This window comes from Ambystoma mexicanum, chromosome 2q (genome assembly GCF_040938575.1).
Source record: "Ambystoma mexicanum isolate Mex_15411 chromosome 2q, UKY_AmexF1_1, whole genome shotgun sequence".
NCBI lineage: Eukaryota > Metazoa > Chordata > Amphibia > Caudata > Ambystomatidae > Ambystoma > Ambystoma mexicanum.
The window spans coordinates 738409192-738421890 of record NC_090924.1 but is presented as its reverse complement, the minus strand read 5'-3'; the positions used below and the strand labels follow the sequence as shown (position 1 = coordinate 738421890).

Sequence of the window (12699 nt, the reverse complement as noted above, 5' to 3'; positions counted from 1 at the left end):
TACTGGTAATGCTATTTGCGCTGGGGGTATCAATGCGGTATTACTGCCAGGATACCGCCAGACTCCCGATGAGGCCCTTAGTATTTACACTCTTAAAGAGCTTTATTTTGGAACTGTTCTCAACCTATTGGCTATGCCAGAGTTTATTATCGACTAGCTTTCAAGAATTTGGGCCCCCTACTCAGGTACTTACCTGAACCTTGACTCTGTTGAGGCACTAGGCCTACTTACCTTGTAGAAAAGCACTGCTATATGGGCCTTATAAGGCAGAGTATATGGTTTAGGTTTCAAATGCATTGTTTTTCCACTTTACCGGCTACAGTTGCTCTTGTTTTACTAATTTTAACAGTTTTTGACATGCGTGTGACAACATCAGGAAGTAGACACAGACAACTGAGTAAAGCTTGGGTTACAAACGTTTATTAAAATAAAACGAAAGGTTGGGAAAAGGCCTAACTTGCCTTATGCTAACATGGGATTTCCCTGCCTAACTGAAACTAATGATAGTCTGTGTCAGGAAGTCCAAAGCAAATGTCTGTGTCTCCAAAACCTATACTGGCCCACATTAAATATAAGTAGATGTCTACTTGTATTCAATGTGCAGGGATGTTCGCATCAAAATGAGAAGTGTTGGAATAAAAGTTCAGAGCTTCTTCCAGCTCTTGGTTGTAAAACGGTTTTCCCTTCCCCAAGATACAGGATAGTTCACTTTACCAAAAAGAGGGGTTCTCTTCCCCAAGCTTTCAAGTCTCTGAATGTTCCAAAACAGCACAATTCCCTGGGATACTCACCAGCTTTTCTGGCGGGATACTCACCAGCTTTTCTGGCTGAGTTGCCTTACACCAATTTCATAGAGTTCAGTTCCTCAATTTGAGATGACATACGTTTTCCTTAATATTCAATCACAAGCTTATAGGTGATGCAAGTAGCTTTTTATTAGGTGGGTGCACTCAGTCGAGGCGCAGTTGTCGGACCACACAGTCCATACACTGCAGTCACGCAAATGATACAACTTACTTGCTTCTTCACAGTTACACTGCCACTGTTTCAGCTTCACAATGGTATTGGACGTATCCTCTTGGAGCTTTCTCAATACTTGTTTTGCCACCATTCACTTGTTATACTTTCAAATATTCTCAGAGCTTTTGGATCTGCTTTTACGTTCAAGTTGCACAGTTCCTTAAATTCATATGGCACTTGCCAATGCTTGTTATCTTCAGTTCCTTTTTATTAGTGAATTTTACCAACTGCTTTCAATCCATTTGATATTCAACTGCAATTGCTTTATTTCAGTTCAGTAAAAGGTTTCATTTCATTCCAATCAGTCACACTGAATAAATAAACATAACATTGTCAGTTTACTCTCCTGCTGGGAATGTGTACCCTTTTCACGGGCGTATTCACAAGTTCAAAGATTTCTGTCATCCACTTCGGCATTCGCAAAATCCTTTCCTTCAGTTTTCTCAGCATTATTTATTTCAAGTTGGATCAGCATTCATATTGCCTAAACAGTCCCTCGCTCAGTCGCAAGTGATCAGACCTGCAGCAACCACGTGGTCTACACTACAGCGTCCCAGAGTTCTTCAGACTTCTCGGACTCACCGGGTACGCTGTCTCCAGGTGCTGATCTCCGTGTTGGCAGGCTCTTTGTGGCTGTCTCTGCTCCGGGCTCGGCGTGCCTCTCATCCAGGATCTCCACCGCCTCAGTTGTATGGGGAGGGAGTCTCTCTAACTCCAGGAGGTATGCAGACCAGCTCTGCCACTGGAGATCTTTCGAATGCGCCTGCCACAATCTGCTTCCGCTGCAACGACTTTGCAGCCTGTAGGTGCTTCGGGCCCGCGTCTCTCTGGCTTCACCTCCTGCTTCTCCTGCAAGTGTTCCACAGGTGATAGCCTCACCTGGGCAGACCATTTATACCACCCCCTAGACCTCTGGTGTAGGCAATGTTCCTTTAATGCATAACAGTCTAGGTACTCGGCATCCCTCTTCCGCGTCCCGGGACCAGAGTGGTGTTTGTGTATGTCTAAGTTAATAAAAAGAGGATGTCTGGCTCTGGGTTGTCTCTTCCTCGTCTCAGTACCTGACTGGTGTGTACTGGGAGATGGTTTTCTGCCAAAATAGGGAAGGGATTGGTTAATACCCTCCAAAGGCCTGGGGGATATTTGACTCCTTATAAAAGGGAAATGAGGAATACTGTGTCTCACCCAAGCGTGCTTCATTCCCACTCTCCAAGTCTCCTCCACCCAGTTGATCCTCCCTCGCATATCCAGCCACAGGGTCAGGATTCGATAGTGACAGCATTTCCCTGGCCACCTGGGAGGAGGATATACTGGGGAAAGAAGTGAGAACGCCCTCAGATTCCTCACAAGTGTTTATTGTAAAGTGTAGACGATCTGACTTTGAGATTACCAACTGTGTATTTATGTATACCCACAAGTGTGTTTTTGTAATAGATGCTTGACTTTTACTCTACCTGCTTACAGTTAAAGGACAAATAAATTAGTATTTCATTTGATTGCTTTATGTGTGGTTAACTGTACTATTACACCACCCCCATATCTCCTGAAGATTGGCGTGCTGCTCAGTCTATGTTACCTTGATAGAGTTTGGCTAGATCTAAGTCTCAATGACCCTGTTCATTAACTAGGGAGGTCTCTCAGGAGGCATCAGTGAGGCTGGTTCTAAAAATCCATCTAAGCAACATTTATCAAGAGTCTACCTAGAGTAATAATAACCTGTTATGTACATACCGCTTTTATCCAAAGAGTTTTACATATAGTATTAGAATTCCAGATGCATCGTAGGGCAAAACCAGGTCAAGACCACGTCCGACCAGTTTGACTGCAGGGTCGGGAATCTGGAATTAATCTACATCTTGCAAGTTTGTGCTGGAAGATGTCAGTGAGAATTGATTGTGGCAATAACCACTGATTGGGTAGCAGTCAGAATGGATGCAACCATACGATTGGGGTTTTGGATTATTACCTTCACCCCGGCCTCGCATGAATATAGAAGTTCAGCTCCATTCATTTGAAATCATATGGAGGAAGACACTCGACCCAAGGATGGTTTTTGGAACCCTGCTATGGAACATGCAAGTTCAAACAAGACCTTCTGGCATTGAAGTTAGACTAGGCACCTCTGGGGACCAGATGTCCTTCTGTTATGGTCCTCTCACTTCCATTGTCTCAGTAGGAACAGCCAACAGAAAGCCTCGTCGAGCATCCCATCTAAACATCTGCCGATCAGAGAAGGTTCCCCACCACTAGGAAAATTGGAGTCCACCTGTCCCGAGGCAAACGTTTTCTTGGGCTGCTTCCAATGAAGTATTCCACGATGGTAATGGCGGAAGACCTGGCAGATGAACGGGTCCCTGAGGCCCTAGCAGGCACTATACAGATGTTGGAAGTAAATATTTCCTTCCTTGACACAACATGAGACATATTATAAATGCCAGGATGATCTCCTCTGTACCATCCCTCATGGTCCTGCATTTGGTGGCAGTTACTTGAAAAAGACAGTTTACTCTTCTGCTGAGGGGCTGTCTGCTGATCCATGCCTTTATGTCAATTTGATACATGTCTGATGTCATCATCCAACCACAAAGGGTACCTGGTAGCTGGCGTGATCCCCCAGGCGACAGTTCAAATCAACTACATACAACTGATCAGGGTCCAGAGTTTGGACAGACCTGGGTGTTGTATTTAAAATATATAGTACCCACATTTGTATGTGATCTATTATTAGTATCTATCATGTTGTTTTCCCACTCAGTGAATTTAGTCTATTCTAGTGGCATCTGTAGAAGCTTTTAATTGAAGGTGTGTCAATGTTTGCCCCGATATGCGGGAGCGATCTAAAGTAGCGAGGGATCCAGAACCAACCAAGGGAATTTCAAGGGGTTTCCCTCCCTCCACCGCTCCCTGAGAAACCTTTAAAACAGTGGGTTCTAAGGGTGCATTTTACAGCACACTCGGTGAAAAATTGAGAACAAATCTATTAGATGCAAGTCACCAACAGCGCACACACACATTTGCCAACACATTTTCATGAGGCTTTCGCCCACAATATAAGCCAGTAGAAAAAAACATGTTCATGCTGACTGTACCCATACATGTCCGTGCAGGCTGCACCAGTAAAATGCAATGCCACAAAAACAATGAATATCCATACTGGCTGTACAAATGTAAACCAGTCTAGCCATGTAATAAAATTTAGGTTTGCTCTTACACTTGATGCCAGCACAAAATGCCATGTCACAGTATGAAATCATATGCTCTCTGGTGCTACCAATGTACACCATCAAGCAATATAAAAACGCTTTGGTTTGCTTTTTCCTTGATGCCCAGTAATACAATATTTACTGGCCATCAAGGGTAAAGCAAAAAAGAATTCCTTCCGCCTAGCTGTCCCCACCCCTAAATTTAGTGGCCCTCTCCCCCTTTACACATGCAGGCACACACTCTCGTTAACATGCATTCAAACAACACACACGGTCTCATTCACCTGTGCGTCATACAGCATTCAAACAACTCCTTGCATTCATGCATACATAAAAACAAACATACATGTGCACATACATAGACGCACATTTCATACACATAATTAAATTTACATACCTGCTTGCACCCTCAGTACACCTCTGCCACTGCCACACAGATCTGCATGGCCCTCCCCTTATCTCTGCAGTGTGAGCACAGTCACTGACTGTAAGGGACTTCATTCCCATCAGTCAGCTTGTGTACACTGTTAACGCAATAATGAGAGACAGCAGAGTCAGACTTCCTATGCCCGCTGGCATCTCATTATTGCAAAATACAGTTTTTTGGGCTACACGTTAAAAGAAAAGTTAATATGTAGTGGTGGGACGTGCCTCTGCCCATATGCAATAATCGTAGTTCCCTCGTGCAAAGGGAGCACACAGGTGGACTGTGCTGTGTGGCACTCAAGTGAGGGGGTGGCGCTATCCCGCCCATACGGAGGAGATGCCACTGATCTATTCTAATGTCAACATTAGGATCATCTCCAAAAACCAGTCATTGATGTTTCTGTACATGCTCCGTAATATTCTCACCTTCATATCCTTCCTTGTGGACTTAGATGCAAATGTTCTCTTTTTGCTCACGATTCTGAAGGTCTTCAAAATGTTTCTCGTGTCCTGCAGTGTCCTAACAACTGGGTCTAAGCCCATAAATTCGTCAGCAATCCATAAGATCAGTTTTACATATGCAGATTCTTACTCCTATACTCTTAATTCCTTTCTTATTTGCATTTATCGCCTGGCTAAGCCAGCTCTAAAGGTTACTGATTTCATTCTTTATGATTGCATTTTTAAATTAACATTCAGCGAATCAAATGAGGACTCAGAGATATTTCTGGTGAACACATCAGCGTACTGAGGGGTGGTGCTGGCTAGAGTCATTGTGGACCATGTGCGATAACTAAGAGCTCAGGGTTGGTTCTCCTTGGTAATCACTTTTTTCTGGGTTCCCTTTGCTCTAGTCATGTCCTGACCCTCATCCTTCTTCCCTTTGTGGATGTCATGCAGTTTATTATGGCAGAATTGCTACAATAATATTTCTGATAACACTGTAACATTGGTTTGAAAAGGGGAGTATCTCACGTGGTGATTCTAAGAGGAATTGTTTAGGAAGATCAGTTGAGGTCTAAACTTCATGTAGGGGGAATACTTAATTTGCATGCATGCCTTTTGCAAGTCTGAATTTACATACCACAGCTTACATAAATCATTTTGCATTGAAATACAAACAGGCATGTTACCTTAATTTTTTTTCAGAACAGCTTGTGCATTTACACCTACACAATTGACCCAAAAAGTACAAACAGATTTACTCAAAAATATGCTCTTCTGAGACAGAGGCAAATAGGTCTTCAAACTATTTTACAACTGTGCCGCAGACCATGTTGCATTAAGTAATCTTATGTCGTGATCCGACCCCATATAAGACCACGAAAGCTTGCGGGTGTTAACCCAATCACCTGGAAGATCCCTTGGCGTTTGGGCCAATGCCGAAAACACGGTGGTTCAGTGCGGACTGCAACGTCCAGCATGCCGCGTTAGTGCTCGAGCCAGACACTACAGTCATGTGACGTGCACGGGCCATCGTCTCACATCTGTACGCGAGTAGTCTACATATTCTATGTCTACATATTCTATCTGTGCGCACGGAGCGGTTGCTCCTTAACTGAATTTTACGGCCAGTTTAGTAGCATTAATTTCCTGTCATTCTCTTCGTTGTAAAATCCTGTCCTTGACTTCTTGGCCTGTTTCTACGGATTTGTCTCTTGGATTGCCCCTGATTTCTAATACCCGGTCCCTTTGGATTATCTCCTGCTACCCCGACGCGGCATACGTTACCTGGATTTCTTCTGCTGATTGTTTGGTCCCGTTGCTATTCTGGAACTCTGCATACCGGCGTAATCGCCTCCGAATACTTGGTCAAGAACCTCCTGATTTCCACGTGGAACCCTTGGCTTACCTTCATTTCTCTCTCTTTCCAGTTTCATTTCCTTCCTCTCCTATCATTGCCTTTTTTTGTCCCTCCTCCACACCTCGTACACGGACTCACTTACCTACCCTTACTGGACACTCTGCTGCTGCTCGAGCCTTTTCACTCAAGCCCCTGCTCTGTCAGGTGTTGTATCGCGCCCCTGCAGACTGCGCTCTTGTGAGGAAAGTTTGGCTGCAAATTAGCACCAGGCTAAGAGGGGGTTGTGATAAGAACTGTCTGCGTTTTTGACAGATTAAGGAGCCTACCATTATCAACCTGTGGAATGGATCTGGGGCCGGATCCTGTACAGGCACACATGCAAGCCCTGTCAGCATCGGCCCATACGACCTTAAACCAACGTATAGACGTGTTACAGAGCTTTATACAACCGTTACCTCCTGATGAGGAATTCAGTGAGGCTGCAGCAGTTGCAGACCCCCCCAGCATCCCAGGCTGTCTCTCCTGCTCCGATCCTAGTGGTATTACCTGGGCCTTTTCCTCTGGCCCCGCCAGAACATTTTATGGGAGACCCTAGAACCTATCGCACTTTTGTAAACCAGTGCCGTTTGCATTTTCTTTGTCGATCCATGGCGTTCCCAGATGCCACAACGAAAGCTGCTTTTGCTTTGTCCCATTTAGGCGGGACAGCAGCCGCCTGGGATAATCCCCTTTTATAGGCGGATGACCCGGTTTTGTATAATTTTGAAACCCTCATCCAATCTATGGACGCTGTGTTTGACATGAGGCATAAGGCGCAAGCCTCTGATCTTGAGTTCCTTGCTATCACTCAGGGAAAGCAGACGTTGTAACCTATCTTGCTCGCTTTAATCAATTAGCGGTCGAAACCTTGTGGCCAGAACAAAAAAAAAGCCGCCGTCTTTTACAAGGGTTTTTCAGACGAGCTTAAAGACGCCCTTTCAGTAGTACCAGCAGTACCATCTGTTTTTTTCAGAACTGGTGGACCTAGCCTTGCAGGTGGATGCCAGACAGCGGCAGAGATGCGGAGAACGCAGGATCCCAGATCTCTGCACTTCAGGAAAATCAGACGCTGGTACTATTAGCGCTTCTGGTGAAGCGGAACCCATGCAGATAGGGGCGATCAGAGGACCTTTATCCAAGACGGAACGGGAAAGACGCGTGCTTCACAACCTTTGTTTCTATTGTGGCCAGGCAGGTCACTACATTTGCGTCTGTACCAAAAGATTGGCGGGAAATGCCAAGACTCATCCTTAACCCGAGCCTGCAGGACGAGTCAACATATACAAGGCTCAGGGGTCAGTTGTTCCTCCTCTCACATATTTCTTCATATGTGCTTTTCCGCTCCTGGTTCTGAATAATTTTCCAGCCCAGTCATGATTGACTCTGGCGCCAGTGGAAACTACATGGACGTCCAATTGGTTGGTCGGCATTGATTACCGACTACCATCAAAGAGATCCCGGAGGAAGTACATGCCGTCGATGGTTCCCGTCTGGTATCAGGGCAAATAACATAACAGACTGGGCCTCTTCAGATGTCAACTTTGGAAGGTCATTCAGAGTATATTGTGTTTGACCTCATCTCAGCTCCACAGTTCGAGATTATTCTTGGCCTTTCTTGGTTACAAACACATAACCCTGTCATTGATTGGACCCAACAAACGGTGCATTTTTCCTCCGAGTTTTGCTGGAAACAATGTTTTGTTTGGCTATGGTGGCCAACGTTTCCTCGGTCCATGCCACGTTGCAGGAATCTACCCCAGAACTACCAGCGGTATACAGACAGTATATCGACGTCTTTGACAAGAAACTGTCTGAAAAACTTCCTCTGCTCCGAAGTTATGATTGCCCGATTGATTTAGTCCCTGGGGTAGTGATTCCATACGACAGAGTGTACTCCCTGACACAAAAAGAGGAGGACTATCTACGGGAATACGTAGACAAGGCCCTTCGGCTGTGGCATATCCGGCCATCTCGCTCTCCTGCAGCGTCCCCCATCTTTTTTGTACCAAAAAAAGAGGGGGACCTACGTCCTTCTGTGGACTATAAAGCTCTCAATAAAATTACTGTGAAAAACCAGTATCCACTGCCTTTGATATCCGAATTGCTTGATAAGCCGACCTCTTCCACCATCTTTACCAAGCTGGATTTAAGAGGGGCTTACAATTTAGTCAGGATGCGAAAGGGGGACGAGTGGAAGACCGCGTTCAAAACCAAGTTCGGTCTATATGAATACTGTGTAATGTCCTTTGGCTTTTGTAATGCCCCGGCCACCTTCCAGCATTTTGTCAATGACATTTTCAGATATATGCTGGATTGTTATTTAGTGGTATATATGGACGATATCTTGATTTTTTCTGATGACCTGACCCAACACATTCAGCGTGTCTGCTCTGTCTTGCAACGTTTACGGGAAAACTCTTTGTATGCAAAACTGGAAAAATGAGTTTTTCATGCAAGTCTGCCCTTCTACACAGCAATTGCACCCCGTGGCATTTTTCTCCCGGAAGTTGTCCCCTGCTGAATGCAATTATACGATAATGGACAGGGAGTTTTTGGCCATACGGGCTGCATTTAAGGAATGGAGACACCATCTGTTGGGTGCCCGACATCTTACGGTATACACCGATCATAGGAACTTGCAAGCTCTATCGCAAGCCAAGTGTACTAATGCCCGACAAATACGCTGGCACCTTTTTTTTACGATGTTTAATTTCACCGTGACCTATCGTCCCGACCCCCTACACAGGAAGGCAGATGCCCTGCCCCGGATTGGTACTGATTGCACCACCGATAAACCGGCAACACAGATTTTACCAACTGGGTCAGTGGTCTGTGTTTGTGCGGCCTCTCCATCACTTTTAGATCTGGTTCGACAGTGGGCCAAGGATCATATTTCCTCTCTTGAGGAATTGGGGGCTACATTGGTGTCGGTCTTCCTTATGTTCATCGCCTCTTGTATCTGCCAGACAACAAGACAAGGAGAATAGCACTTGTGTGGTCTCATGACTCCAAACTGGTAGCACACCCAGGCCGGACCAAAACTCATGAGTTATTAAGCCGATGGTGTTGGTAGCCCGGGATAAAAAAAAGAAGTCGATCTGTACGTTGCCACATGTGCTGTCTGTACTCAATCAACCAGGTAAACCAGTCGGTCTTTTGATGAATATGCCCTTACCTCCGCACCCGTGGTACATGGTTACGCTTCATTTTGTAGTGGATCTTCCTATGGTTCAGGGGAAGATGGCAATACTAGTAGTTGTGGACAAGTTTACCAAAATGGCCCGATTCATTCCGTGCCCAGGTATCCCATCGTCTTCCCTACTGGCCTCTTTGTTTTTTGACAATATAGTCTGCTTTTCTGGACTACCCACAATGGTGATATCAGACAGGGGGGGTCACAGTTTACGTCACGTTTCTGGCGTGCATTAACCAATGCTCAGGGCATCGATGTTCGTCTGTCTTCAGCATACCATCCGCAGACGGACGGGCAGACAGAACATACTAATGACATCATGGAGCAGTACTTCCGTTGTCTAGGTCTACAACATCAGTCGGATTGGTTGTCTGCTTTGGGTATTGCTGAGTTTGCATACAATAACTCCTGACATTCTTCAGTGGCATGTTCTCCGTTTCATGCTCTGTATGGTCTATACCTGAGGACTCTACCAACCGTCCTTCCTTCTCTGGACCGGGTTCCTGCTGCTAAGAAAATGAAGGATTCATTGCTCTCTATACGTACCTCTGTTCTTTGTCACCTTCAAGCTGCCCAGCGTCGCACTAAGGAAGAAGCGGATAAGCATTGCTCTCCGGCCCCTGTTTACACTCCGGGTGACCGGGTATGGTGGTCGACCAAGCACCTTACTCTTCAGGGCAAGAAGAAGCTTTTGCCATGCTACCTTGGCCCCTATGAGGTCTCGCAGTGCATCAATCCATCTGCTGTTCATCTGCAAATCCCTTCAAGTCGGCGTGTACACCTTGTGTTTCATGTTTCCTTACTCCGTCCTTATATTTCTGGCACTCGACTCCCTGTATCTCCTGCTCCACTGAGGGTACAAGGTGAGGAAGAATACGAAGTTCACGCAATTCTGGACACACAAGTAAGGAAAGGGACACGCTATTATTTGATTGATTGGAAGGGCTATGGTCCGGAAGACAGGACTTGGGAACCGGCCTCCAATCTACATGCTCCTCGACTTTTACGCTCTTTCTGGTGAAAGCGCCTATGGGGTTCCGGGGGGAGATGCCCTTTGCGGGGGGGGGGGTACTGTCGTGACCCGACCCCATATAAGATCACAAAAGCTTGCAGGTGTTCCCCCAATCACTTGGAAGATCCCTTGGCGTTTGGGCCAATGCCGAAAACACGGCAGTTCAGTGCGGACTGCAACGTCCAGCATGCCACGTTAGTGCTCGAGCCAGACACTGAGGTCATATGACGTGCGCAGGCCGTCGTCTCGCATCTGTACGCGAGTAGTCTACATATTCTATCTGCGCACGGAGCAGTTGCTCCTTAACTGAGTTTTACGGGCAGTTTAGTAGCATTGATTTCCTGTCATTCTCTTCGTTGTAAAATCCTGTCCTTGACTTCTTGGCCTGTTTCTATGGATTCATCTCTTGGAGTGCCCCTGATTTCTGGTACCCGGTCCCTTTGGATTACCTCCTGCTACCCCGATGTGGCATACGTTACCTGGATTTCTTCTGCTGATTGTTTGGTCCCGTTGTTATTCCGGAACTCTGCATCCCGGCGTAATCGCCTCTGAATACTTGGTCAAGAACCTCCTGATTTCCACCTGGAACCCTTTGCTTACCTTTATTTCTCTCTCTTTCCAGTTTCGTTTCCTTCCTCTCCTATCATTGCCTTTTTTGTCCCTCCTCCACACCTCCATACACGGACTCACTTACCTACCCTTACTGGACGCTCTGCTGATTTGTGAGGATTGTTCATCGGTGACTGTTGTGGACGCTCTCCTGTTTCCTTCTTGGGTCACTCCTTCCACTAACACCAGGAATCTGTGCAGAAAGACAAGAACTGTTGTAAGCCTGTTCTATTGGGACTGCAAGACTATTTCTGGAATTTCCTTACCTTGTTTTCACTCTGCTTCACCCTGTGTGGCCAAGTAGGTTTCTGGTCTTGTTCTTCACGGAGCAGGTAAGAATGGGAAAAAGGGGGGCGTAATCTGACACGGTTGGTACCTTGGATGAAAGTACTGAACAGCTATTATTGTTGTTTCCTCTAGCTCTTTTGCTGCTGCTCCTGGCTTTTCACTCAAGCCCCTGGTCTGTCAGGTGTTTTATCGCGCCTCTGCAGATTGCGCTCTTGTGAGGAAAGTTTGGCTGCAAATTAGCTCCAGGCTAAGAGGGGGTTGTGATAAGAACTGTCTGGGTTTTTGACATTTTAGCAGAGAGCTTCAGGCATTTTAACGGAGCTGTTAGGCAAGAGATGGCTATCAAAGCACAATCACTGCGACAGTTGGCAGAGGCAGGTTTCTGTGCCTGCGGGCAGAGAGCGGAGGCTTAAGCACTCCTCATAGGGCATCTGTTACAACAATTTCACTTCTTGATGTGAAATGAGGCGGGGTGGTCTGCATCAGATCTGAAAGCAAACCCAACCTGTCTACTGACCCCCAATGCTTTCCCTGGGTCCGCCACGGACTTTGACCAAGTCAGTACGAGAGCTAATGATCAATACATTTCCCTGTACAGTTTAACAGGAGACTATGAAAGATCATAGTAAATACATGTGTGTCAATGTACAGCCAGGAGGGTAGCTCCGGGGCAACACACTAGTCTTCATTACACAATGATTCAATGCAGAATGGAGGAGTCCATCATAACAGATCACCAACACCAATCATAATAACATTTAGCATCACGAAAATAGGTCATACAACTAGTATTCACAGGGGCATAAACCAGCAATACTGTGGCAGTGAACGCTTTATAGAAAACACATGATTAAAATGTCTATAATTTATGTACCTGCTTTGGAGACAAATATGAACGGAGAATTTACCTTGCATGTCTTTTTATGATCAGAGTCTAAAGGGTTGGAACTTCTGAATGTCATCTTTTTATGATGCTCCATTGCTCAGATAGCTCCAAGAAATCTGACAGAGATAGGTGTAAGCCAAATACTGTAAAATAAACACAAAAACAAGTATGCAATCTTAATAGTCCTGAAAGCTGGAATTACAGTTTAAGAGCAGAAGA

General features: G+C 45.7%; 1 protein-coding gene and 1 long non-coding RNA gene across 8 annotated transcripts in view; one reads left to right on the top strand and one right to left on the bottom strand.

Annotated features, from left to right (window-relative positions):
- Positions 1-12699, bottom strand: part of RNF32 (ring finger protein 32) — a 567839-nt gene that overhangs the window by 417814 nt on the left and 137326 nt on the right. For all 7 annotated transcript variants that reach the window (XM_069647959.1, XM_069647960.1, XM_069647962.1 and 4 more), the window contains one exon: positions 12503-12623. In XM_069647959.1, coding sequence (XP_069504060.1) covers positions 12503-12574 — 72 coding nt within the window. In that variant the 5' untranslated portion in view covers positions 12575-12623. The remainder of the gene's footprint in view (positions 1-12502; positions 12624-12699) is intronic.
- The window catches only part of LOC138569725 (uncharacterized), a 329355-nt gene that overhangs the window by 206332 nt on the left and 110324 nt on the right, over positions 1-12699 (top strand). The window lies entirely within an intron of this gene.